The sequence below is a fragment of the Vanellus vanellus genome (assembly GCF_965231255.1).
Source record: "Vanellus vanellus genome assembly, chromosome: Z".
NCBI lineage: Eukaryota > Metazoa > Chordata > Aves > Charadriiformes > Charadriidae > Vanellus > Vanellus vanellus.
In genome coordinates this window covers 59,169,021-59,195,435 of record NC_138908.1, presented here as the reverse complement: position 1 = coordinate 59,195,435, position 26,415 = coordinate 59,169,021, and the positions used below count along the sequence as shown (strand labels likewise).

The 26,415-nt window shown below is 44.2% G+C and overlaps 1 protein-coding gene across 2 annotated transcripts in view; it reads left to right on the top strand.

Annotated features, from left to right (window-relative positions):
- Positions 1-25,221, top strand: part of KANK1 (KN motif and ankyrin repeat domains 1) — a 28,975-nt gene extending 3,754 nt beyond the window's left edge. Inside the window, exons 2-10 of one of the 2 annotated variants that reach the window (XM_082497764.1) lie at positions 8,676-8,894; positions 9,718-9,826; positions 12,069-12,278; positions 14,350-14,437; positions 17,219-17,438; positions 20,094-20,236; positions 20,781-20,981; positions 23,491-23,589; positions 24,241-25,221. In XM_082497764.1, the coding sequence (XP_082353890.1) occupies positions 8,676-8,894; positions 9,718-9,826; positions 12,069-12,278; positions 14,350-14,437; positions 17,219-17,438; positions 20,094-20,236; positions 20,781-20,981; positions 23,491-23,589; positions 24,241-24,303 (1,352 nt within the window). In that variant the 3' untranslated portion in view covers positions 24,304-25,221. Of the gene's footprint in view, positions 1-8,675; positions 8,895-9,717; positions 9,827-12,068; positions 12,279-14,349; positions 14,438-17,218; positions 17,439-20,093; positions 20,237-20,780; positions 20,982-23,490; positions 23,590-23,783 lie in introns of both variants that reach the window. The other variant, XM_082497763.1, reaches the window with a different exon arrangement.
- Positions 25,222-26,415: the final 1,194 nt, after the last annotated feature.

The window sequence follows — 26,415 nt, the reverse complement described above, 5'->3', positions numbered from 1 at the left end:
TTTACCGTCTCTTCAAATTTACCTATTTTTGTTAAAAGACAGCTTGGTAAATCTGATTCTTTTCAATGTTCATGCACTAAATGGAACCATCCATTAAATGAGCTGAAGTAAAAATTTTAGCTTCCCATAGTAAAGCAATAAACAACATTTATGTAGTGGTAAAGAAAATGTATGATATCCTGTCTGCATACATGCAATATGATACTTTATATGCAATATTATTATCTTTCTGGTAGGCACTTTATATTTTGGGCTTCTTACAAGTAATGATACTATAATAATAAGAGTATCTAGCAGACGCCAGAAGTGTCCTTAAAAACAGCGAACCAGAAATTTTTACTAGCTACAAATCCTCAATTGCTTTCCCTGCTTTTACTGCACGGTATCAAATGTGTAGTCTAGAGACTTGAAATTATTTAGACACAGGTGGAGCAGTGGATCATATTTTATTAAAGATGTTCTTGCTCGGATTCAGATTTCACATTCTTCACAAAATTATTCTGGAATAATTTTATTTTAACTCCTAATGCCATTATCTTTAGCTGTGGATGCAGAGTGTAAAATCTTTTTATTTTTAGTCCCTGGTGAGAACTATGTGCCAGGACTGCATGCATAAATCAAGTTCTGGGCAATAACAGTTTAGACCCATGGAGAATTGGAGTGGGAAGGAGGTCATAAGCCTGAAGTGTTTCCCCTTCTCTTTCTATTAATTTCAAAAATACTGTCTTTACTACATTCATCTGCTGATCCTGCTGCCTGTTCCTGTGGTTTTACAGATTGTAACTTCTTTCTGTAGAAGGATTTTTTGCTGAATGAAGCACACAAATAAATCTGTAAGCACTGGAACTAATCAAGCCTTTTTTTTTTTTTTTTCCATGCGTCAGTATCACATGATAGCTTGTGAGCTCTTAATAAGTCTTGTCTCACATTTAGGTCTCTTGAATGTAGCTTTTCAAGTGTCTTCTGTGTGAACTCAACCAGCACCACTTACTCCAGGCCTGGCATCTCAGCCTGGTTTCTCTAAAGCTTCTATAGGTACGAAAATCCTTCAGAGCACTGAGTCTCTAGTCCGTTTTGGTTAAAATGAGCAATCAGGTTTTCAGTTATTGAAAGAACTATGACCTCGCGAGCCTCGGTTTCTTAGAAAAACAGGCTGAAAATAGAGGCAGAAGTGTACGGTTTCAGATTAGCAGCAGTAGTGCCGTCTTTAATATTTTATTCAAAGAGCATCCTTAGGAAGCGCCTCTTAGAGGCCAGGTACTTTGGCTTTGAGGCGTGTGTGATTTGGGTACCAGTTTGCCATGTTTTAAAGGGTCCATACTGTTTCCGACACCTGAGGTAGCATGTCGGTCAAGTTCTCAGCTTCACAGATTTTTCTCCCTGCCAGTGTTGGGGAGACGGGGGTGTGCTGTGGGGGCGTCTGCCGTTGACACAGCCCCCAACACAGCCTGTGGCAGGCGATGGAGATGCAGGCGTGAGAGCTGGAGCCCGCTGAGGGGGACACGGACTGACTCTGCAGCTGGCATCCCTAGACGCGAGCCAAGCGGACCTCTGAGATGATCTCTGAACCAGGTCTGTTAGCAATTAGTATATTGCTTGTTGCAAAATAAACACCTTCACTTCCGTAACTAAGCAACTCCTGTTTACATAGGCACTGTCTTTCAGAAGCCCTAGTGACATCGTGGAAATCAAACCCTCTGGCCAGACAAGCCAATTTCCGCTCCGCGGTCACATTAGCCAGTGTTGGCACCCTGTCTGCGTCCAGCGTGTTTGTATGGACTTGGGTGACAAACCTAGACGCTAACTGATCCTTATTCTCGGACCAGACAGCACATAGGAGAACTAAGAGAGGCGAGCGCCTTCAGGTTGGCCATTTATTGTGACAGAATCTTTGAGAGGTTTCAGAAAGTTACATTTGAGTGCGCATGCAGTGTCTTTTGCAAAGTGTCGGCCAGAGGCCTGATGTCACTTGTAGGGGTTTTAATTACATGGGCTTTTCACAAGTCTTGTAGATGGATGCCTTTCACAGGCAAGGAGTTTGCAAGGGAGGTATTTAGAAACAACAGCTTTACTGTTGCCCTGAAAAATTACCTGGGCATATTTGACCTGAAAATGCATGGTTATTTTGCCTCAGTGATCTTTGGAGTATCAGTTTTATGGTCACTTTTTGGAGCAATCCTGACTGAGCACTCTGGTTGGAAGCACTACACTAATCATCCCGAGGAAGGAGGCAACTTCTTGAATTAAGGCTTGAAGGAGCAAAAGGAAGCGGAAGCAAGTGGTGTCGGAAAGTCTCAGGGGTTGGGAAAACATGATGTGCCATCTGGTGGAAAGATCTTTTAAGGTTTTTCTACTCTTCACTTTAATCCAGGGCTGGGGAGGCAGGCTGAGGGATGATGGAAAGACCGAAGGAATGATGGTGGTGCGAGATGCCCCTGGTTGTCCAAAGCTGGTGTGTAGGACTAAGGAGGTATTGTGACCATGATTGTCTCTCTCTGTGTTGTCATTCATGATGAAAAACCAGCAGGGAGTTGGAGAAAGCTGTTTTCTCTTTGCAGCTCTTCTGTTTGACACAGTTTGTAGCCTTTTCTCTCAAACACTGTGTAGCTTGATGGGTTGGTAGCCCCCCTCCTGGCAGCATGGACCACACTAGGGCGGTTGAAGACTTGAGGCTTGCCTGATGCTCAGGAGCTGGTGCTATTCGAGGCACAGGCATGTCGATGGACCCTCCAAAGCTGTGGGCTTCTACAAATTGCACTGGTTGTCTATGTCTAGGCAAGTGAATAAAGGCCTCAGCGTCAACTTTGCCACAGATCCAATCCGTAATCACCAGGTTAAGTTTCTGTACAGATGTGCTTGTTTGTGTAACAGACAGGACCCGTCTGTCCCTCTGCCAGGGAGAGGATGACTGACATTCATGAAGCACTTTTTGTATTCCCTGGATGATGCAAAACGGTCATGCAGATGGTCCCATCTGTGTGCCAGATGAGTGCTGTTTATTCACGTGTGTTTGGCTGGCATCGCACAGAATACAGTGCCTCCTCTGCGCTTTTCATGTGGCAGGTGGTATCTGTTGACCGGCTAGTTGTGATAACATACAAAGCTCAAATGCCTGTGTCGTTCGAAAATGGATACCAGCCTCAGTATTAGGAGCTGAGACATTTTCTGGGGTTTTGTTGTTGTTTTTTTTTCTGTTTTAAATTCGCATCCAATTGTATCAGAAGAAAAGCAGAGACCTGGTCAGAAATTGTCCTATGAAGACATTATTCGAGTGAAACTCCATAAACCTCTTTAAAGAGGCTTGATGTACCTTCCGTGGTCATGTGTTGACAAGCTTATTACTATTGTTGTTATTATCGTTAGAATATTTGCTGGTTTTATGCTGTGACAGCACTACAGAGAGTGTTTGAATCTGAAAGCTGCTCTGTCTCCTCATTTCTGCTTCAGTTAATAAGGAGTATAATTTGCCACGGTATAAATATTTTTTTCTTTCAAATCTTTTACTGCTTAGAGAGTGGCAAGCTCCAGCTGCTAACCTGTTTGTTGGAGTGACTTGGTAAAACCCCAGTTCTGTCATGTCACAGGGACATGATGTTCAGGCACTGAGCTTGGTCCAGAGTTCAACTCCCATGGTAACAGGCACATCTGTGAATAGTTAATGTCGGGAGATTCCCGTTTTTCCAAGGAAATGTTGTCCTATTTCAGCAACAGTAAAGCATCAGCTGAGATCAACTCCTCATAAATGAGAAAGCAGGAAAAGCTCTGGGATGACCTTTCTGCTGTGCCCAGCATCATGAGATGCTTTGATCCGCCACTCATCAGGGAAATTAAGGATGGCTTTCACCGAGCTTCACAGGCATTTGTCTCAGGAAAGAGCATTTCATAAATAAGATGATTAGCTGCTTCACAGACGCGTCATTTTTTGTGTTCAATCTTGTTCAATTAAAGGAGTTGGGTTTGACTTCCAGTTTCAACAGACTGGCTTCACAAGCTAGTTTGGGGATGGAAAGCAGTTTCTGAACGTAAAGAAAATGGTTAAAGCGAGAGTGAAAATGAAATTGAGACTGTTCTTGCAGTCCTATTAAAGGAGTCGTCCTGTTAGAAGGAGCATCTTCCCTGGAGCCAAATGGTAGCTGCAACATTTGCTTACACTGGAGCCCCAAGTGAATCCGGCTTCTGTCAGTTTATCATATTAAAAGTTCACATGTGGCAATTTTTTGTTCTGAAATTTTAAATTCACTGACTTTTAACCTGGAATGGCTCAAAATTACCTTTTAAAGTGAAACTATGCTTAGTCTTCTGAAGGTAACACATTTATGAGGTGGATGGGTTAATAGCAATTGTTAAAATGTTTAAACATAACATGTTTGCTCACCACTGCCTTTTTATTTAACTTAGTAGAATGAGGTTTTTTCTTCAGTACTTCTGATGCGTAGACCAAATGGAAAGTGGTTATTTATATGAAAAAATAACTATTTAAGGATAAAACAAATTAATGAGATTTAAGACCACAGGAGAAGACTTTCTGTTCTTCAGTTACAATAATTTCATAGGGACCTTATTGCTACTGTGAAGAAATCATGCAGTGTGAAAGAGAAGTATTTCCTTGCTGTATATGCTCCACACAACCTTTATGCACTGTCTTTAATAGGGAGTGTATAAGTTGTATCATTGGCTGTTATAAACATATTGGCTGTTACAAACGTATTGTGCACATCAATGTTTGCACTGATCAACAGGTTAAAAATAAAATTACTGTGTGGCTACCACATAGGCAGCAAGCTCGTGCCCTCTTTTTAGCTAGAAGCCTGTGATGTTCCAGCCAGAGAACTACGTTCTCATCCAGATGGCATTTAATTCTCCTGGCCTCGTTTGCACTTCTCTTGATTTCCAGTGGTATGAAAGTATTGTCAAGCTAAATTGTTTTTATAGTAACAGTTAGGTTTGCTTCCATCAGACTAAATAGAATTTTTCAAAAGCAGGTAAAGGCCAGACTTCTGTTATCACAAGTGTGGCACAAATTAAGGGGGGAAAGTAGTGTTTAAAACTGACCCAGTGAGTTCCCTGAACCAGCTTACTACAGGACTACTCATGCTCTCATAAATGGGAGGGAAGGTCTGCGGTTACAAAGGGAAATAACAGCTTAATAACAACAAATAGATTTTATAGGTGCCAGAAATGGCATGGATCATCTGCTGCTGATGTGTAGTAGTTTTACTGTCACCCTGGTTTAAATTGGTGAGATTTTCAAAAGAAGCACAAGTGATTTAGGAAAGGAGGTTCCCTCTAAAAAAGTAAAAGCAGGTTCTCCCATTCCCTCAAACCGCTGGGGCTAAACCAGTGAAGATGCTTCACTCACTTGTACAGCTTTCTGTGGAAGGGTTTATGAACAGTTGAAGTCTGTATGTTTTTTGTTTTGTCTTACCATACTTCTGCTTCTAAAATACTGGTGCACTTTTCCAAGCTCCCCTATTATATTGCAAAAAAACATTTAGAAATTCCTGGTGGCTCTGTGCTGTGGTTAGCCTTGCTATATCGACACTTAGAAACTTATATCAAGGTTGCATTATTTGCCTGCAACAGTAAATTAACAAAAATCAGGAGGGCAAGTCGAGCCAGGTGGCTGTCTGTGGATGATGTACTGTCAGCGTTGTACTACTGTCTCGAGCATACCTGAGATCTGCACGAGTTGAGATGAAGAGCCTTTGCTGAGGTCTGTGTAGAGAGGTGGTGATCTCCAGCCAGGGTTTCTCTTCCACCCATGTGAAGCGTGTGGTGGTGCCTCCAGCCCTGATGGCCACCCTGCGGCCTTGTTGGAGGAGGAGGGAGCTTGGCTCATTCAGCTTGTTGGTTCGGGCAGCAGTTGATTAGTCTGTTAAATCATTGACCGTAGTTGGGTAGCACAGCTGCTCCCTTCATCCATTTTTCCAAGTGATAGGGTGCTGCTCTCCGAGCACCTTTATGTTGGCTGTCTTGTAAAGGGCAAGGCCTGAGAGCTGATGTTAAGTGCTAATTAACGGCTCGCAGCATTAATGCTGTGTTGGGCCCAATGCTGTCTTTCCTTGAATCGTGGGTGCTGTAGATGCAGTAAATGTAGACATGGAACAGCTGTGTTGGGGGAATGGGTGTACTGGCCAGTTTATCTAAGGCACGCTTACTCGTTGCATGTGTGTCCTCAAGCCTGGATGTCACCCTCTTTTGCCAGGTGCTGGGGGCCCATCAGCACACCTTTTCTGCTTCGTTTGAAGGCATGGACAACATGCCCTGGATCCTGAACTCAGTGTGGTGCTTCTCAGCCACTGAGGGATGAACCAGAAGAGGGAACCTACTGAGATCTTGTTGCCTTGGTGGCAGGTTGAGCTGGGAGAGAGGCTGTGAGGTGGCTACTGTCCTTATCCTTTCCCTCTGTCCTACTCTATGGCTCCCTCCCAGCCGTGTCCAGGGCCAGAAGGGAGAGGCCTGAGGAAGTCCAGACTCTGGCGTTGGGGTGGCTGAGCATTGCTGAGGAGGGATGACAGGGTGCACCAAGGTGCTGCTGGTTCACTTCAAGCAGGACCCCTGCTCTGCCCTGCTGGAGCTCTGCTGGCTGCCCTCAGCCCCAGCACGCACAAGCCCACCCATGTCCCCAGGACACGCTGCGGTTGTTGCAGCTGCCTCCGGAGGAGGGCTGTGAAGAGATGGAGAGACTTCAGCTGACAGTAAACCTGGGTGGCTTAGGAGGGTTTGCATATCTCTGCTGCTTCAGAGCAGGTCCCCTCGGCTCCCTCACCGCGTCCTTGGTGGCGAGGCTGGAGCAGAAGGGGAGACCTGGTAAAACCAGCTGAGGCAGCCACCACCAGCTGCAGTTGGAAGCAGTTATTCCATTCGGTGCTCTCTAATTGTAGCTGTCACCACTCCAAGCAAGTGGAGGGAGAGGCGGTTTCCTTGTTTTTCAACTACAGGAGTTTAAAAATCATTGGTTTTGGCTCGGGGCTCCATCGTCTTGGCAGCCCTCTTCTCGCTGGCGGATGAGGGATGATGCTCGCTGTCGGGAAGAGACATGACCGAAGTCGGTCATCATTGCAAAGAAGCCAGGAGAGGTAGGGGAGCAAGGGCAGGACTTCCCTGTTCATTTCCGTGGGTGCCCATTTTGTCCCAAGTATGCAGGCACGTCTCTAGAGGGGTTCCTTCTGCATTGGGGGAGCACTGGGGTGGCTGCCGCCTTCACCTCCCACTTTCCTGAGAGGACAGAAGCTTTTTGGCTATGCCTGAAGTGACATGTCTGCTGATACCCTGCCCTGTGCCTTTCCTGGCAGGCGGCTTCCCCCTGTAGCATGGAGAAACTATAAGCAGTGGTGGGAGTGGGCAGTAGGTCTCCTTGCTGGAGAAGGCGCCTTGGAAATGCATGTGGGCTGAGACTCGGATGGGAACTCTGAGACTTGGGTGAGAACAGGAGCAAGGAGGAAGGAGCTGCTGGGAAGTGACAATGTCTGGAAAAATTCACTTTGTTATGTCCTATTATAGGGGAAAAAAACCCACAACTGAGGTGACGCAAGAAGAGGGGAAGGCAGCCTAGCAAGAGCAATAAAGATGTCAGCTGTATTTCTGAAAGTGAATATTTGGAATTTACGTTACTGCAGTATGTTAGCATCCTGTACAGTGCCACTCATCTGTTTGAATAAGGACGCTGTGGCTTAATTCTTGATAAGTACAAAGGCAAAAAACTGGAGTGATTGAAGCAAGCTTTGAAAGAAAGAAGTGATCATGTTTAAAGTAAATTAAACCCTGTCTTTTTTTTTTTCCCTTGAAATGCTAGCAAGATTATTTAAGGAAGAATGTGTGTGTAAAAAACCAGCGTGTTCCACCAACAAAAGCATTTGTGCAGCTTTATAGAGCAGTCGTAATAGCGCAGCTGGAGGAAATCCAGGGGAATCTGTAAGTCTGTGCGTAATTAGCGCTGCCTTTTAAACACACAAAGGGAAAAAATGAGTGGATGCCAGCAAATCAGGGGAAAAAAAAGTAACCCAAACATTTGGAATTTGATTCTACTAGCTTGATTGTACTACTAGTTCAGTACAATCCTGAAAAGAAAAAGAAAAAATATAGAAAGAATTGCAGTGGGTGGGAGTTTATTGCAGTTGTCTTAGTAACTGGATAAAGTGTATAACTTTCAGAATTAGTGGAATGCTGGCAAAAAGGAAACTTTCCTGAAAAGTTTCTGCTTTCATGGAAAAGGCCGTTTCTTTAAAAAAGTAAGATAAATAGGGCACTGTTCTTGCAGAAGGAACCTGCAAAGCTCATGAGCATGTTCTTCAGGCATGTCAGCAAGGAGCAGCTTGGTGAGACCGCCCTGAGTCAGGGTGGCAGGAGTTGGGGTCACTGCATGTACTGAAGGAGAAGTAAAAGAAAGGAGCACTCCTTTGGTCCATTTTAAAGCCAGTACCTTCATAGTTTGTATTGTATGTTTTCATGGAAAGAAAAACTCAGCTTTTTTTTTTTTTTTTTATTTTCAGAAAGCGATCACACCCTTTTCCTATTGAATCCTCAGAAAAGCATATGGTAGAGCATTAAGTGTTGCCCTTTTTTTTTTTTTTTTTTTTTTCCCCAGTTTGTTTTTTCTTCCCCCTGTTGATCACAGCGTTGACAGAAATGTTTTGGTCTGACTCCTCCTTGATGCCTACTGTCTTCTCTGGCAGGTGCTACTTTGGAGTACATCCCCCATGGCCAGCTTGCAAACACCCACTTAACTTCAAATTTGCGAACACTGAAATTGGAGCAGGACATTGTGCCTGCTCAGGAGGAGAGGAAGACCCCCCTGGTGGAAGCTGTTCGGGGAAGGAAGTCCTTTTCTTCTCAGGACAAAACTCTCGCTCCGATTAACCTGACAGATGACCAGCTTGCCTCTGGCCTGTATGGTAATAACTGGCTCACATTCACCTTTCATCGTACTGATGGAGTTTGAATATGAAATACAGTTAAAGGAGGTTTTCCAGGTTCTCAAAATTGTGAAAGCAGGGGAAGATGCGGCTATGGGGAAAGTCACCCTGTGAGACCCCGTGTCTGCAGATAGTGGATAGTTTTTAAATAGCAGATTGCTGCGCATCAATGAAATGCCATTTAGTGTCTTCATAAGAAGAATGTGCTGAGAAAGAAGGGGTTAATAAAATAATTTTTTTTAAACTTAAATTTGTACGAGTGTTTTACCTGTCTTATGCTTAGAGATTGGCTTAGAAGTTGTTTCAGTGAATACTAAAATTTAAAGAAACAGCCTTGATTGAACCTCCCCACCCTGATGAATAGGTTATTGTTAAATGTGGTGTCTATACTAATGCGTTAGTTCTGGCAATGAGCTGTTGTCATCTGACACCAAGAATTAAGATTTTCGCAACAGAGGAGAGTAACCCATTTCAATGTTGGAAGTCTTTCACAAATAGCAAAATTTTAAAAAAAGTGTCTTTTCTTTAAGTTTCCTAAAGCATCCTAAAGATTAGCAGCACGTTGGAAGATGGGAAAGTTACGTGAAGCTAGTTTTCGGTTTCCAGAGTTGTTTTTAGAAATCTTCTATATTTCCAATGTGTATCTCACACCATGACTGTAGGTATAAAAAGATTAGAAAGCCCAGCTTCAGTTGGTAAATGAAACAGAAAGCTGTTTGTTTTGAAAAATGTGAGTGCTGCTGCAGTCAAAGCTGGTTACAGATTTGTACTGATATGTGTGCTTTTTCTCCCCTTTCAACAGTATGTGCTAATAATGAAAACACACTCAAATCTATCATGAAGAAAAGGGATGGGAAAAAGGATTTGAGCAACACCAAGAAGAACCTGCAGTTTGTCGGCATTAATGGCGGGTAAGAGACCTGTCTACAAAAAATCTGTCATTGTAACACTTTCACTGTGGGAAGGGAAGGAAAGGAGGAACCTGGGACCTTATGCATGGCTTTGGCCTGTCGTAAAATCATAAAATGGTTAGCGTTGGAAGGGACCTTACAGATCATCTAGTTCCGTCCCTTCTGCCATGGGCAGGGACACCTCCCACTAGACCAGGTTGCTCAAAGCCCCATCCAACCTGGCCTTGAACGCTTCCAGGGATGAGTCATCCACAATGTCTCTGGGCAGCCTGTTCCTGTGTCTCACCACCCTCACAGTGAAGAATTTTTTCCTAATATCTAATGTAAATCTACCCTCTTGCAGTTTAAAACTGTTACCCTCCCATCATATCACTACACTCCCTGATACAAAGTCCCTCCCCATCTTTACTGGAGGCCCCTTTAAGTACTGGAAGGCTGCTATAAGTTGAGCTCATCTTAATTTTCTGTGGACCTTTTGTGCTTGCAAGTCATATGTGGCTGTCCCTGGTTTGAGATAGAACAAAACCAATTTTCTTTACAGTAATTTTACTTTTCAGTTAAGTCTCTTCTAACTAACTGCACTCTCTGCAATTAACAGTGTGTTTATCAGGCTGTGTCTGCTTCCAGAATGATAATGTCTGATGTTTATAGGTGATGCCAAGGCATGGTATACAGAGAGGGTCTTGCTTATAACACCCAAGGCCAGATAATTTATTTGCCCCGTTGGAGGGTCAGGAGCGGAAGAGTGTAGAGGGGTCGCACCTGTGGGGAGGAGCGGAGAGGACAGATGACCCAAAGCTGACCAACAGGGTATTCCATGCCATTTCCCTCATTCTCAGTATAAAAGCTGAGGGATCAAAGGGGTCAGCCTCTTTCTTCAATGGCCGGCGTCCATTCTTCTGCCTGTGATCCTGATGCCCGCATTCCTGAATCCAGTTCCCGTCTGCTGCGAAGTCCAGTCTGGGACTTTCCCAGTGCCTACTGGTGACACGATTGTCATCCTGGGAGCTCAATACTGGTTTTGTATATATTGTATATGTTTCATTATTTTCTTATTAATGTTATTATCTTTTCTTTTTATTGTTAATAGTTTTAGTTTCATATTTCATTAAAGTAGTTTAGTATCTTTTCAACCCATAAGTCTCTCCCTTATTCTCTCTCTCAGACAGAGGTTAAGAGAGCATCTGTCATTCATTTAGTGGCCAGCCCAGCCTAGGCCACTAGCATCAGTCTCAAGTAACTGTAGATGAGATTGCTGCCAAATTTAACACAGGAAGATGAAACAAACTCAAAGAGCCATGGCAAAGTCTATCAGGCAATATCTTAGCAAGGAAAGCTTTAATACATATTTGACAGCTGACAAGAGCAGCATTGGGCTATTGAACAATACAGCAAGAGATGGCATTGCCTAAGAATTAAATTTCCTTGCTTTGCACTCGATAAATACAGAAACTTTGCTCCACAAATACGGAAAACACTGTGGAAAACTATCTTCTTCTAAAATACTACTTACTCTTGCAGAAAGTTGCGAAGAACTTGAAAATGGTTTCACTGGATTGTTTTTCTGTAGTTTTTCTAGCCCTTTCCTCAGATTAGTTTTTCTTTAGTACAAATGCCTTGTGTAGTATGTAACCTAGGTATCGCAATTAATTAATTTCATATGTATGTATTGGCTAAAAGTATTATTACTTGTAGTGGGGGAATGTTGTCACTCGTAAATCACTGTTGTACATTGGAAGAATAGGCTTAGTACATTAATTCTTCAGCTGTTGGGGTTGGTGAGATAAGACATTTCATTGGAATCAGCATTATAATTGTCCAAATCACTTATACTCAACTTAAAATGTCAAAATGTTTTGCATTGTCACAGGAAAAAGTGTTAAAATTGTGACTGTTATCCTTAGGTAGGTTTGTTAGCTTCCCTGCTTGTATCTGCCTAGTAAGGCAACAACACAATTTACTGTGAACAAAGTAATCTCATTTTAGGGTGAAAGCAGGGTCTGACAGAGTGTTATGACTTCTGTTTAAAAAAGGTCGTTGTTCTTTTCTTATACACTGTACGCATAATAATCACAGCGTCAGTTGGCAGTGACGCTCAGTTTGGTGAGTAGAAGAGGTCTCTGAGTAGAAAACAGGAGGACGGAGCCTTTGCAAGACATTTTCCAACTTGCACCAGCGCAGGCGAGTACTGACTGCTGCTGAGTGGTGCTGACCCGAGCACCCCTGCCCATTCTCCCTCCAGGTACGAGACGACGTCCAGTGATGAGTCCAGCTCCGAGGAGAGCTCCTCCTCAGATTCAGAGGAAGAGTGCGATGGCCATGAGTACCCCCATGGCCAGCACACAGAGGAGAGGCAGCCTGTGCCCTGTGCCCCAGAGGTCTGCGCCGTCGGGGCAGAGAAGGACAGCCTCCCCCCGGAGTGTGAGGCTGAGGAGGTGGAAATCAGAGAAAGGTAGGCTGCTCACCCTCTCCTCAGCACCTCTGAGGGGGTCACTGCCGCCTCATTGCATGGGGTGAGCTGCATGCTGCTCCTGCACTGTTGGAGAAGGTGCCAGCCCCCATCGCTGCTTGACTGCTGCCTGCTTCCCTCTTCCTCGAGTGGGTAACCAGAGGTGGTTTCATGGCAAAACAACCATGCTTAAGCAGGGAGAAAGCGTTGGAGGGTGTCCTTTCCAGCAGCTGACCTCAGTGGCTTTAAATGGTCTGCTTATAGTGAGACTCAGGTGGCTCCTGTCCACCAGCAGAGGCTCTCCCAGGTCACAATCGGCACTTGTTTGGGAGCAGGCAATGCCTTGTTAACAGCCTGGTCTGTAAAACAATAAGTAAGCAAGCAAATGAGTCCTGAACCGTGCACACCAGGTCAGCAGCCTGCTGGGAGCTCATCTTGCATGTGCACCTTCCACAGCATCTCAGCCGTGGCTGGTACTGCTCGGTAGGAAAACGGGGTGCAGCAGCAAGGAAGTAACCCAGCCCTGAGATCATATCCTTCCTATAAGGTCATATACTATCATACACTTTAAGGCCATTGTCACACGCTTGTTCAGCATTTCACATCTAAGTTATTTTTCAAGTTGCTGGTAATGAGCTATGTAAGGTAGCGTTTGGCAAGCGAGGCTTCTTTTATTTTTTTTGGCACATGGAAAGCAGTAGTGTGGTGAGTTTTTACTGATTCTTGATTAGGGAACGGACAAAAGCAAGTAAAAAATAGACACTGAAGGGGTATTTTATAGCTACAGGGTTTGCCAGATGTTTACAAGTGTGCTAGCTTGGAAAATTATGTAAGTGGAGGAATAACAGTAAAAGAGCTAAGACAAAACTATATGTCGTGTTTCACTGGAGATATAGCTTAGCATCAAACTTATCTGTAATTATCAACTGCTAATTAAAAGAGATGCAGAAATTCATAATTAAGAGCTATTTGCAGGCCTTGGAGCTGTGAGTTTTTAAGTGCCCTGAGCTTTATTCATACAGTAGTGCAGGATGGTCTGTTATTTTACAGGTGGCATAAAAAGATGGGTAATTTCTCAAAGGAGCTCACTTAATTTATATTTACCTTAGCCAGGGGTGATGGTGAAGAGGGGGGGCAGGACAGTGTAGATAGCCACGTGTATTTGAGGAGCATGTTCTTTGCAAGCTGGCTGCCCTGGCAATGCCCTTTGAGGGGAAGGGGCAGGACATGTGACCACGTGGGACCGAGCATGGTCCATGCGACGGTGTGGAGCATTTAATTGCTCTGGAAGCACCAGCAGCTGTCTTGTAACCCTGGAGGGCTGAAATGCCCACCTTACACACAAGTGTGTTAGCCTTGCCACTTTTGGGAAGAATTTTCCTATAAAATTTCTATTATCCTCTGTGGCAGGTTGTAGGCAGAGATGGATGGTGGCCTGGCATGCCATGTGGCACAGGCATGAGCCTTCTGATTTTCAGCTGTTCCCTGAGTTTTGAAATTTGTGATGGAAAGCGGGCAGAAGTGAAAACATGAAGGGGGACTGGAGAAAGAAAGTAAATTTCCAGAGTGGACAGGATGAGAAAGTCTGGTTCTGGTGAACAGGATAAAACGTGAGCCAGCAGGGAGGCACCGCCTGTGCCCTTTCCCACCGGTTAATTCTGTTTCCATCACAACTATCGGCATTTCCTCTTGTTAATCAAGTAATCAAAGCTCAGAGTATGTAATACATGCTCTGCTGTCGTACAGCAGTAGGTGAGAATTTCCACTAGAAGGGCTGCCAAGTCTAAAGCACAGAAGCGATGCATCGCCTGCTCTGTTCCCGCTGCTCCTGCTGCGTGCATCTGGGAAACACATTTTTCCTCCTCGCGGAGATCCCTGGCCCCACCAGCGGCTCCGCTTGCCCCAGAGGGAGTCCCTGCGGAGAAGCGCTGCCAGCGCACCTTCTGGGTTGCAGCAGCTGATGGCTTGTCTGGAAACATTCACTTCCGCGCGACTTTCAGAAAGGTAAATGTTTCTATGCTGAACCATCGAGAGAAAAATTTAAATGTGCCATGTATTCTGCTGTCTCCCTCAGATACGAACTAAGTGAAAAGATGCTTTCTGCCTGTCACCTGCTGAAAAACAACATTGATGACCCCAAGGCATTGACCAACAAAGATGTGGTAAGCAATGCAGGGAAAATGCTCTCTGAGCTGCAACAGAAAAACTTTAGAGAGGGATAACTTCTGGTTTGGCAGGACCAGCGCTGCAGTGGCGAGGCAGAAGAGGATTTCATCTTTCCTGGAAGAGTCACAAAGTGCTTTTCTATCAGGATACTTTTGTCCAGAGAATGTGCTTGTGCTTTGCGTGCTGGGGTGTTGTCTTCCCAAGGCACACACATAAAAATAGTAACATGAAAGCGCAGTTTCAACACATCCATGCATTCCTGTGTTATTTTTGTAAGTGTCGCTTTAGCACTGCTGTGGACGGCTCTCAGGCCTCGCATTAAGAGACAGCACAGGGTGGGGACTCTGTTTCTGCCCGTGGTAAAAGCTCAGAGTCTGTTCTAAAACTGAACATGCTCTGCCTCCTTCTAAGCACAGGAATACTGTTTCTGTCTTGCTTGCTCTGCTGGTAGCGTTTATCAGTGCGGCAGGGAATAAGGAGGGTTCATATTCGGTCTCAATAAAGAAGATTGTATTTACTTCATATAGGAATTGCCTATATGCCTCATATAGGAATTGCCTGTGCTACTTTGTGAGGGCAGTCTGAAAGCAGAGGAACACTGCTTAGTGATAATGAAATTCAATTTTGCATTTGTAACAGTTGTGCGGTGATGTAAAAGGCAACAATCCAGTGCCAGTCTCCTCTACCACAGAGCATCTGCAGCTTCTTAAAGACAATAATATTGTCTGTAAGACACAGACACAAATATTGTCTTGTGTCCCGCTCTGGTATTTGTGATCCAGGGAATGTTTTGAAAGGTTGTTTAATACAGTTGTGAGGGGTAGTTTTTAATCCTTTGTCAGTCCTTAGGGAGTAGTTTAGGCATTCAAACAACTAATTCTTCAGGCCCAGTTGGAGCTGAAAGTATCAAAAACGGCATAACCAGGTGACAACTCTGTCTTGGAAGTGTAATTTGAATTTACATGTTTCTTTCCTGTGCTTAAAGTGTTTGCCAGCACAAGTGGTGCTTTGTATCTGGAAACTGCAGACTAATGAGCTCGTGTTCTCTCTCTGTCTGCTGATAAAGAAGTCTTGTCCAAAAAGGGTAAACTTCAGCACAGCTAGGAATCCGTATAAATTATCTCAACCTCTTACAGCATACTCTGATCTTGTCGCTGCTGTTAATGCCAGAAAGAGATGCAGACTGCTCCTTTTGGGATGTGATGGGTTACTTGAATGAAAAAAGTGGGCCATTTACTTTATAACGTGTGACGCTGTGACTGAAAAAATAATTTCTTAGTTGTATTTTGCCCTCAGTAGTGCCTAAAATAAAAAAAAAAAAATTGTGTCATTTTATGACCACTTTGTGTTCCAACTCTGTATGTTCACGGTACACATGTTCTCTTAATTCAAATGGTTGGACCTTGTAAGTTTTTATTATAGTAGTACTGATGTAGAATATTCTGTATATGTAGCACAGATAAATAGGTAGTACTGACATGTATAAAATATTGTCCCTTTACCAGACATGGACCCACTCTAGCACTACTGGTACAGGTCCTCTGCCTTTTCCTGAGAGGCTAGAGAAGCGTGCTGAGTGTCTTTTCTGCAAAATTGTCCTTGAACTTGCTGGCCACCTTGCAGGTTGGGGTTTATGAGAAGAGAAGGACATGGTAGTCCTTCCAGGTTAGAGAAATTGTCTCAGAAAGTCAGAGCTGGCGGTGACAGCAGGAGCCCGCTTGGCTTACACCTAGATCTGCTAGCTGTTGTTGTCAACAGACAGTTATTTGGCCTAAGAGGCTCCTACCCCTCCATCCCCATTCCATACCAATGGGAAAGTTGATCCTGAATATCTAACCTGCATCTTCTCATTGTAGCTAAAATCTCTTACTACTATAGTGACCCATCCTGCAGGTGAAGAACAGGTTCTTTCTTTGCTCACTGCAACAGCCTTTTGCACTGTGAAAATGTTACGGTGTTCCTTTCCCCAGCTGTTCTTTCAGGAGAGAACCCCCGGTCCTTCCTGTCTGTCCCATAGGTCAGATTTCCTTGACTTCTCATTGTTCTCACTGCTCACCTTTGAAACTGTTTCATCTGGATCTTTTCTGTCATTCCATGATGGGAGCAGACAAGGTAGTCCAGGTGTTGCCTTCACAGTGCTAGGCAGAGAGAAGAGACTGCATCACATGCCGTGCAAGCTACAAATCTGTTTATTCACCCCAAAACAGTATTTGCCTTTTTCATTACAGTGTGATGTCTCAGGTTTAGCTTGTGGTTCTCTGTAATGCCCTGCTTTTCTCCTGCAGAACTGCTGCCCTGCCAGTTCTCCAATACTTCGTACTTTTGATAATTCATGCCTCAAGATTGGACCTACTTGACTTAGCATGCTGTTGTTTTAAGTCCCTGAGAAATGTGCGTTCCACTGCTCTTAGCCTTGGCTTCATCAATGATTTATGAACTTAGTTATGTATTTAATGGAAATGGTTACTCCAACTCTTTTTTCTGTTCACCAGTATTTGATACCCATTAATTCTGGGGGTAATCTCATCCTAAAATTCTGTGCCCTCAGAGGTGAACCGTTCCTGAATTTAGGTGAAATGAGAGGAGGTAAAACAAAGGTTTTAAAGAGGTGTTTAGTCAGAGGGAAGCTTTAGTCCATATATCTTGTTTGTGAGCTGAATACTTTCTTCCCACATTGGACTAAAAAAGGCTTGACCTCCTTCATGGCTAACTTGTGGGATGGAAAATCCTTTAAATAGATTGCCCATATGTAAATTTTTGTGTCTTGGTTTTGGCAGAGGTTTTGTTTAAATACCATCCAGCACGAGTGGTTTCGTGTCTCAAGTCAGAAGTCGGCTGTCCCTGAAATGGTTGGAGACTACATAACTGCTTTCGAAGAGATTTCTCCTGCTGTCCTCAGACATATCATCAATATGGCAGATGGAAATGGAAACACTGCTCTGCATTACAGTGTCTCACATTCTAACTTTGAAATTGTAAAGCTTCTTCTGGATGCAAGTAGGTTGACTTGTTTGCATATTTTTTTTAATTATCTTTGGCTTTTGAAGTCCACAGGTGGAATTCTTGATGAGTGAGAGGTCAAGTTTGGGCTTCCTCAGCAGCTGTTTTAACTTGTTACATGGTGGCTCACTTTGGGTAGTCTAGAATCCATGGTTTTAGTGCTAGCTTCGGAGGTGATGGTGATGGCTCTTGAAGAAGTTACAAAAACACTCAAGTAAATTATATACAGAGTTGACAGGTGTTTGGGACAGGTAGATAGATCCCTGATTCTTGGACTGTAGTTCAGGTTCAGCAGCACCAGCCTCCAGCAGTTTTCTCTGGAGGCGGTGCAGCTGCTGCTCAGCCAAAGGTAGGGTGCTGGTGGAGGAAGATTCATTCAGGTATAAACATCTGTGTTAAACACTTAAGATAGTCTAGCTTTATCTTATTAGAGCAGTACAGAAGCTTTTTCTGGCCACCGCCTTGACAGATCTGTTTCTCTCCTGAGAAACTGGAACAATGTGGCATTCTGCTATACAGGAGCATTTCCCTGATGCATGAGCAATGTGGTGACGCTTCGTTTAGTTGCTTTTGTTGCTGCTTTCTTCTCTCAATCCCCTTGCCACACACATGCAGAGAGGTTAGTGGCAGAGGGGAGACTCCAGAGCATCTGCTCCTTACGTGTGCTAAGCCAGAAGGCAGAAGTTGTCACATGTTGGAGCTGGTCCCAGGCAGGATGTGATGTGTTTAAGCCTAGTTTACTCCCTGACTGAGGTTTCTTTCCATAAACTATTTAAAAAACCTGTCACGGTTGGTTGTGAAGCTTGACTAGGCCAGCGACATGGCTGGCGTGTAAGCCTAGCAATATTTATAAATCCAGAAGGGCAACATCAGATGAACAAGGATATTAATGATACAAATCTCAGCTTTGATAACCTGGCACCTCTGTGACTGCAAAGGCTTCCTCGGCAGGAAAGCGGGTGCTTTGAAATCTCTGGTGCTGTTTGAAGGCAGCCTGTTGGGAAGAGTGAGTCACAGCGGGGGAATGCGGGGAATGTCAGGAGCACAGTGAAATGCAGCAGGCTGGCTCTGCAGCCCAGCGGTGGGAGGAAGCTGCCCCTCCGCTTCCCTGGGTGTCTCAGGGTAGCATGAGCGCGCTCATCTGCTGCTGGAAGTCAGGTGTGTTCCTACAAAGACAGTGGGTTTTGACTGTAAAACCCAACAACCGTGGCTAGTGCCAGGTGTGCGGGAGCGCGCTGCGCGTGCCAGCGCTTGGCAGATATTTGCAAACAGGCAAATTCCTTCAGGTTTAGACAGTCTCCCTCTGGACCGTGTCTAAATGGTCACTACAATCAGCTTTGCGATGTGGTTATATCACAGGCAGATTCTTGGTCCAAGAACTCCATGTCTGTGTGTTTGGTGGGAAGAGCAGATGAGACAAGAGGCTCCTCTTTATCACCGTGCAGTGTTATGAAGAGGACAAATAGGAAAACAGCTCTGCTCGTTAGCCATATAGAAAAGAAGCTAAAGTGTGACCTCAGAAAACACACCTCTGCTGAACTAGTCTAGTCCGCACAGGAGAGCATCACTTCCGATAATTAGTCATTACTCATGAAGTAATGCATGTAGCAGAGTGTCACGGTCTGTGGCTTCCCAGAAGTGACTTCTGAAAGTAAGGTTGGGCTACAGGTAGCTATGAGGTAGCACAGGTGATGTCTATGGAACATGAAAAAATGTATGTTTTCTTACATCTGCACTCGTACTGCTTCTGTAATGTTCGTTTCGCTTAATGAAAAAAAAAAAGCCTTTGGCAACAAATCTGAGAAGAATTTCCTGAAATACTTTTGCTTGTTAAGATATTTGTGGTGCAATTTAACCCCAAATCTAGAGACATTGTTTATGCAAGTCTGAGTCCTTGCTTTCCAATACGATGAGCACACTGAAGGCCCTGCTGCCTGGTAAACTAATAAGCCCAGCTGGATTTCTGCAGAATTTTGGGAACAGAGACAGATTGCAGGTTAGACATGAATGAAAAGGAGAACTCTGGTCAGCTGCTGCACTAGTCAGAGGACTCGACTGTATTTGTTCCCAGAGTACTTTTGTTCACAGTCAGATACTCCAGAGAGCTGGAAACAGTCTTTTAATTGAAAGGGTTTTTTCTGCAGCTCCAAAACATGTCAAAGTACGCTTCAAAATAACACCAATTACAGGAAACTGTGCTGAGGAGAAACAGCTTTTCCACTGTCAGTGTTGCTGAGCCATTTTTGTTTTGCGGGGTGGATTCCCTCAGGAGAGGAGCTTAAAGACTCTCCGGATGGTATTCCTGGGGTTCGGACCCATGACCCCAATGGTCATGTCAAATTTCAGACCGCTTTCCACAAAAGAAAAAAAAAGCGCACAAAGAAGGCCCTAAATGATGACATACAAAATGGCTTTGTGCTCTCCCTTGTGTTGCACGCATAGTAGAAGAGAATCCTTTTCTTCCTCAGGCTCAAGAGCACCCCTGTTTATTTTTTTTTCTTCTCCACTTTCCCTTGAATTGCTTCCATTATGACAGCAATTGCTGCCTTTTCTTTTTATAGGCTGCTCTACTAACAGTTTATTCAGTTCATTAGCACAATTGCTGCTTTTTGGGTTCCTGCTTTCCAAAGAAATTATCTCATCCCTCTGCAGATGTCTGTAATGTAAATCATCAGAACAAGGCCGGCTATACCCCCATCATGCTTGCTGCGCTTGCAGCTGTGGAAGCGGAGAAGGACATGAGGATAGTGGAGGAACTGTTCAGCTGTGGGGACGTGAATGCTAAAGCCAGCCAGGTCAGTCAAACGGTTCATGAGACACCATTCCCACTCCTGTGGCTTTTTATCTTTCCTTCCACATTCCCACCCCTGCTCCGTCGGTTCAGCTTTTCACTCGTTCACTCTCACCCGCTGCGGTCTTTGGTGTTTGTGTGTATGTTTTTGATTGCTGTGCACAAAATGGAGCCGTGGAAGAACAGTTGAGCCTCAGGTCTGAGTCTCTTCTAAAAATGAAGATTGAATATTATATGAAAGAACCGTTACTGAATTTTAGGAGGCATTTACAAATTCTTTACCATTTGGCTCCTTCCAAGGAACTCCAGATGTCTGGAAATAGATCCGTTATCTTCCCTTAATTTAATAAATAGCTATGTGAATGTGGGATGTATTATGCCTAAAAGGTATTTAAGTAATGGCAAGCAGAGCTTTGAGAGTGCTGTATAAAATAACAATCTTTTTTTTTCCCACCCCAGAAGCAGCACAGTGCCAAAAAAATAAGTGTGCATGCCTCGTCACTGATTGTCTGTGTGGTGATTTAGGTTTTCTTCTTCTTTCCATACAGGCTGGTCAGACCGCACTGATGCTAGCTGTGAGTCATGGGCGGATAGACATGGTTAAAGCTTTACTGGCCTGTGGTGCTGACGTCAATATCCAGGATGACGAAGGCTCTACAGCACTGATGTGCGCTAGTGAACACGGACATGTAGAGATTGTCAAACTTCTGCTGGCTCAGCCTGGGTGTAATGGCACCCTGGAGGACAATGTGAGTTGCCTTTCCAAATAGCGTTTCATCCGACACCTTCTCCACTCCGGAATGTTTTTCTAATTTTTTTATTGCAGTGGAAAGCTACTGAAGTCTGCTTACATGAATCTCTGACTCACAGCGCCAAAGTACCAAATGCATGAATCCTCTGCTTAGTGGTACCAAGCGCTGTGATTATTTGGCTAGTATCTCTGCTTTTCTAACAGACGTAGCCAGTAGCTATTTTTGTGGTTAGCTGTAGGTGTGCAGTGGCCAGAAGAGAGAAACCATTTGCTAGCTCATGGTGAAACAACTTCCCTTCTCACATTCCTTCCCCCTTTCCCAGGATTCTTCCAGTTTTCAGTTAGGACCTTGTCAGGTGACTTAACAGCATTGCTGTGTGCATGTCTTTGTCCGTGGCAAACAGCCCCACAGTTCTCTTCACGGGGTGTTCACATGGTATCTACACCAGGACTTTTGAGAGTACAGGTTTGGTCTTGGGCATTAAGCTACGTTGTCCGGACAATAAATGGATACAGGCTGTGACTTCAGTGCCAAGCAAGACACTTGCGTATTTCTTGTTTGCAGGGATTGTTGCAGCCTACGCTGTCAGCAGACAATTCGATCTGTAGACTTCTCAAGCTTGAAAAGGTTGACTTAGCTGGTTTCTTGCCAGTACTGCGTTCTTGTTAACGACATCGGTTATTGGTTACATTCCCTATTCTTGTTGCTTGCACCTACTGAGCACTGAAATGGAGCCTGGGGTTGGGATTTGGGAGGGCAGTGGGTGGTGATTTGTTGAAGCTCTGCAGAAAGGCAGAGACATCATTTCTGTTCATTCGCTCACCTGCTGCAGGAGCCGGCTCCGTTGCCCGATGGTGCCAGCGGTGTGTAACAGCTGGCCTGAGGGGAAAACATAAGAAGGCCTCAGTGTAACAAACCCTTTGGGAGCCAATCTAGGTTACTGCAGCCTGGATGCTGTTAGCGCTATTAATCACCAAGTCAATAATTAAAGTCTTTATGGGGACATGGCACTTAACTGTTCCTGTAGGCACTTTGATATTGTTTGCCAAGCACAGCTTGTCTGCTGCTTACTGATTCTATAACGGGTTTGTCTGTGTTGTGAGATTATGAGATTTTTAGTGTTCCCCTAGTTATTCTGAATGTGACAGTGATGCTTTTCCAGTCAGCATGGTCAGTAGAAGCTGAGCTTCATCCTACTGATACGTGCCACTCTGAGAGTGATTGAGCACCTCTCTTTAAGAACTTGGCTTTTTTTGGTGTTGACCGTGGAGTATTTTTTGTTCATTTGTAGTGCATTATGTTGCACTGTAGTGGACAGCTCTTCTAGCTCCCTGTCTGCTCAGGACAATTAAGATTTATGTCTAATTGCTCTCTGTAGTCTCATAAGAAGACTTTTCACTTGGATGCTGTCCATTGCGTCCCATGCTGGAAAAAGGGTTTACAGTTTCCTTAAACTGGTGCCGATGTCTCTAATACCAGTGCAACAACAGCAGCTGGAAAACGTGCACGATTCAGAGAGCCAACATAAGAGGCGATCCCTATAAGAGGACATATCAAATAACAGCATTATTGTGGAAACTTCTGTGCCTAAGAGCCAAAAGCCAGGCAGTGGACCAGCAAGCCACTGTGAGATTTGTGCCAAGATTGTAGCTGCCTGCCTTGTACTTCAGACACCACCGGAGAGCAGGGCCTTGTAGCCATGTGATGCATCGTTTTCAGGAAAGGAAAGAAGCAAGGAAGGCAGAGTTGGGGATGTGGCAGCTTCACACAAGTGTGCACCTCTGACAGCTCAGAGGTTCGCATCACAGGTTGTCTGACATCTGCGTCTTCCTGGACCAAGCAGAGTCTAAAGGGAAAACAGCAGGTCAATATATTACCCTTTAGGCAAAAGCAGTCTTTGCTTCTAGCAGCCTCTACAGCTATGGTTTCTGAAAGCAGTTATCTTCTGAGAAACGGAGGTGACAGTATTCGACCAGGAAGGTCCCATTTGGTTGTAGTTAGGCTTCCATCAAGGAGCATTTGGAATTATGAATGCAACTGCTCTTAGTGTTAATGGGAGCTATAACACAACAATTATCATTATAACACAGCAATTATCATAATATCTGATTAGCATTTATCCCTCCCTTATGTTCTCTTCCACTCCTTACTGACATTGTAGTTTCTCTCAGACAGACCAATCTTCTGAAATCACTGGTCTTACACAGCACTACATGTAACGTTATAGTGATAACGGCGTGCTCATTCTTCCTCAGCAATAATCAAGACTCCTCATTGAGAGAAATTATGAGGCCTCTGACAATTGGACTGCCTCATAAAACAGCAGTGCAAGGCTTATTGTCACTTAATTATAATAAAAGAAATTAAACAAGACTCTAAATTAACCCAACTGAGCAGTGGGGCCTCCACTTCGTAACTTCCCTTCTCAGTGGGCTGATGGGGCTTTTAAGAGGTCTGTTAATGCTCATAAGCACTAATTCTCTTATTCCTTCCTTTCTCCTCTCAGGATGGCAGCACAGCACTTTCGATAGCCCTGGAAGCTGGACATAAGGACATAGCGGTTCTCCTTTATGCCCATGTCAACTTTTCCAAAACTCAGTCACCGGTTAGTACACAACCTCCTTCATTTTACATTTTAACTTGCTGCTATTTAACATAATATTTAACATAATAGTAAAACATGAAAAAAAAAGATACCACCACCCCTGGCAGCTGTACGGCTGTAGAGCCCATGAATTTTCAAGTTTATTCACGGGATAATTTTTATGCTGATAAGTGGAATGTACATTTTAAATACAGGTTATCTACAGAAGGCTGAAGTCTGGCTGAAGGATATCTCCTCCCTTTTATCTAGGGGTGAAGATAGCACACTAGCAAGGTTCACTGACTGGCTAGTGTGCAGAGGTGCTGTTGCATCATCGTAATGCTAATTATTGACCTGGTCACCAAAACACAGCTGTTTCTGGGGTTACAGCTGTCCTAGGCATTCTGGCAAATATCCACCATCAAGCCCCGACTCACCCTTTTGATAAACTGCTGCTAAACATTTCACTGTCTAAACAACATGCACTCTCAGTAGGCTGTATGATAGCTGGCACTGTTCTTCCTAAAAAGAACAAAAAAAAAAAAAAAAAAAGAAAGATTAATCTGTGCAATTAAAGGCAAGGGATTGAACAGAGTGCCTCTGAGTGCTGTGTTCTCGTTCGGCTGGCTGGAATAATTTCCCTTGGATTAATTGTTCTTTCCTCTATTCTAGGGCACTCCTAGGCTTAGCAGAAAGACATCTCCTGGTCCCACCCACAGAGCCACATTTGAGTAGTAGTGCATGAATATCTGTAAAAATCTCTATGCCATCTTTAAGCTGCTAAATGTTACTGTTTTACTGAGACAGATACTGAATGTAATTGTCTTGTGCCTGAACTCACCAGCAAAGTGAAAGCAGAGATCTAGTGCTAAAGATAGAAAACTGTAAACTTGAAGCAAGCGTATAGTTAAGTAGTGCTCAGCTGAGAACCTTAGCCAGAACTGTTCTTTTGCTCACCTGCTCGTCTTTCCGTACACTGGCATACATCCTGTTTTTCTTTGCTGTAGATTATCCTTTCCTATGTTATGTGCAGCCTCAGACTTCTAAAGCTAGCCATGAAGGGGTGTCCCGGTAGCTTGTTTTTAGTCATTCTAAAACGTACTTATATTTACTGTGCCTAGACTTTATCACAGTAACCTTTTCGTAAATTTCATTCCAACATGATTTTGATGTTTTTAATTACGTTGAAATTCAGAAGTTGCAGTTGCTTTATATAGTCAGCTCCGTGGATCTTGAGCTGGTGGGTGAGTGGGTAGGTATTGGGGATAGAGTCTCTTGTCAGGTCTGACGTTCGCTAAATAAGTTGTTGCTAATTGGGGATAATGTATAACTTTTTATATGAAAGATACTAGTATCTATAAAATTAACTCGCACAGTATTTTCAACATTTTATATTCCTTAATAATTAAAAACTACATGAAGAATTACATGTCCTGTTACCATATTTTTATTAACTGTGTCAGTCTATAAGCTCCATACATGTTTATTGGAGAGTAAAATTAGAGGTACCAGCTGTATATTCCCCTTGAGTGGAACTGAGCGTAGTTCTTGGTGCATATTTATGGAATGCTATTACCTTGTCACATTCACTTTAGTCATGTGTATTGAAATGTTTGAAGTGCCTTAGACTCTTGCCATATTTTCAGAATAAAATTTCATTATGCTGTTTTACTCCTCTCCTGTTTTACGTGTGATTTGTCATCACCCAGATAATGCTGGAGGTTACAACTGCAGAGGCAAAACAGGACAGATTGGTAAGTCAAGGCAGGGAGGACCAAATAGCTCAACCCTTGGGGGCTGCTCATGCAAACAGCATCAGTGCCCAGACTAGCTTTTCCCTGCTGAGTGGCAGAGTAAAAAGCTTTGCCCGGGATGGTCAGCCTTCGCTGGTCTTGCACTTGCTGCAAAGGTTGGACCCTGCTGTGTGGGAGAGAAGTGGCCTCTCCCTCAGCCATGTGCAGCATCACGGGGAGGCACCAAAGGGTGGTGGTTCCAGCAGTCTGACCTACCTCTCTTCAAAGTGGTTACCAACTGAAACACAAAAGCCTTTGAGCTTTATCTTCCAAACAAGCCTGGCAACTTGGTGAAGGGGGTGCTTTTTTAGACAGCACTGTAGCAAGTCCTAAGCTAGTGCCTCTGTGTCCTTGTCAGTTCGAGACCTACCTGATGAGACAGAGAAACACTTCAGTGCCTTCCTTCAAGGGACCTATACACTTCCTTTCCTCTGTGTCCTTCTTCCTTCCCTCCCTAAATCCTTATCAAACAGCTTTTCCTTCATAGTCCCTTGGCCTACGTGGACTTGGTGGCTTGGACTGCGTGAAGTTACTGTAAGCTCTGTCAGGTATGGGGTGATACCAGAGCCAGGCTGGAACCCCAGCACTACGCAGTGTCCCCTGGGCAAAGGGCAGGTGGAGTCTCTGTGCTGGGGCGACACATGTCTTCACATAGCAGTTCTGAAGAAGTCCCCAGCCTTGAGGTCAGTCAGTTTTTACTATTGCACACCTCTGGCCAACTTTTCCTCTCAGTCTTCAGTTGGCATCTAATTTTGTGTGGATGCTGTCTCATCTGGGTCCTACCTACTAGTTTAAGAGGTAAGTCACCAACTTGCCAAATTACTGTGAAAATAAGGTGATACCAGACTGATGGCAAGCAGCAGCAGTAGCTGTAAAAAATTAAACAGAAGGAAAGCGTCACTTTGCCAGCCGTGCTCAGTCAGAGAGGGTGGGTGCAGGCTGTCCTGTGTAGGAGGGAGCAGAGCTGTTACCCACACGCGCATCCACCTGATGACCTGAGACGTAGTCACACGCAGTGCCTGACACCAGCACAGGCTTCCCAATAAATTCCTCA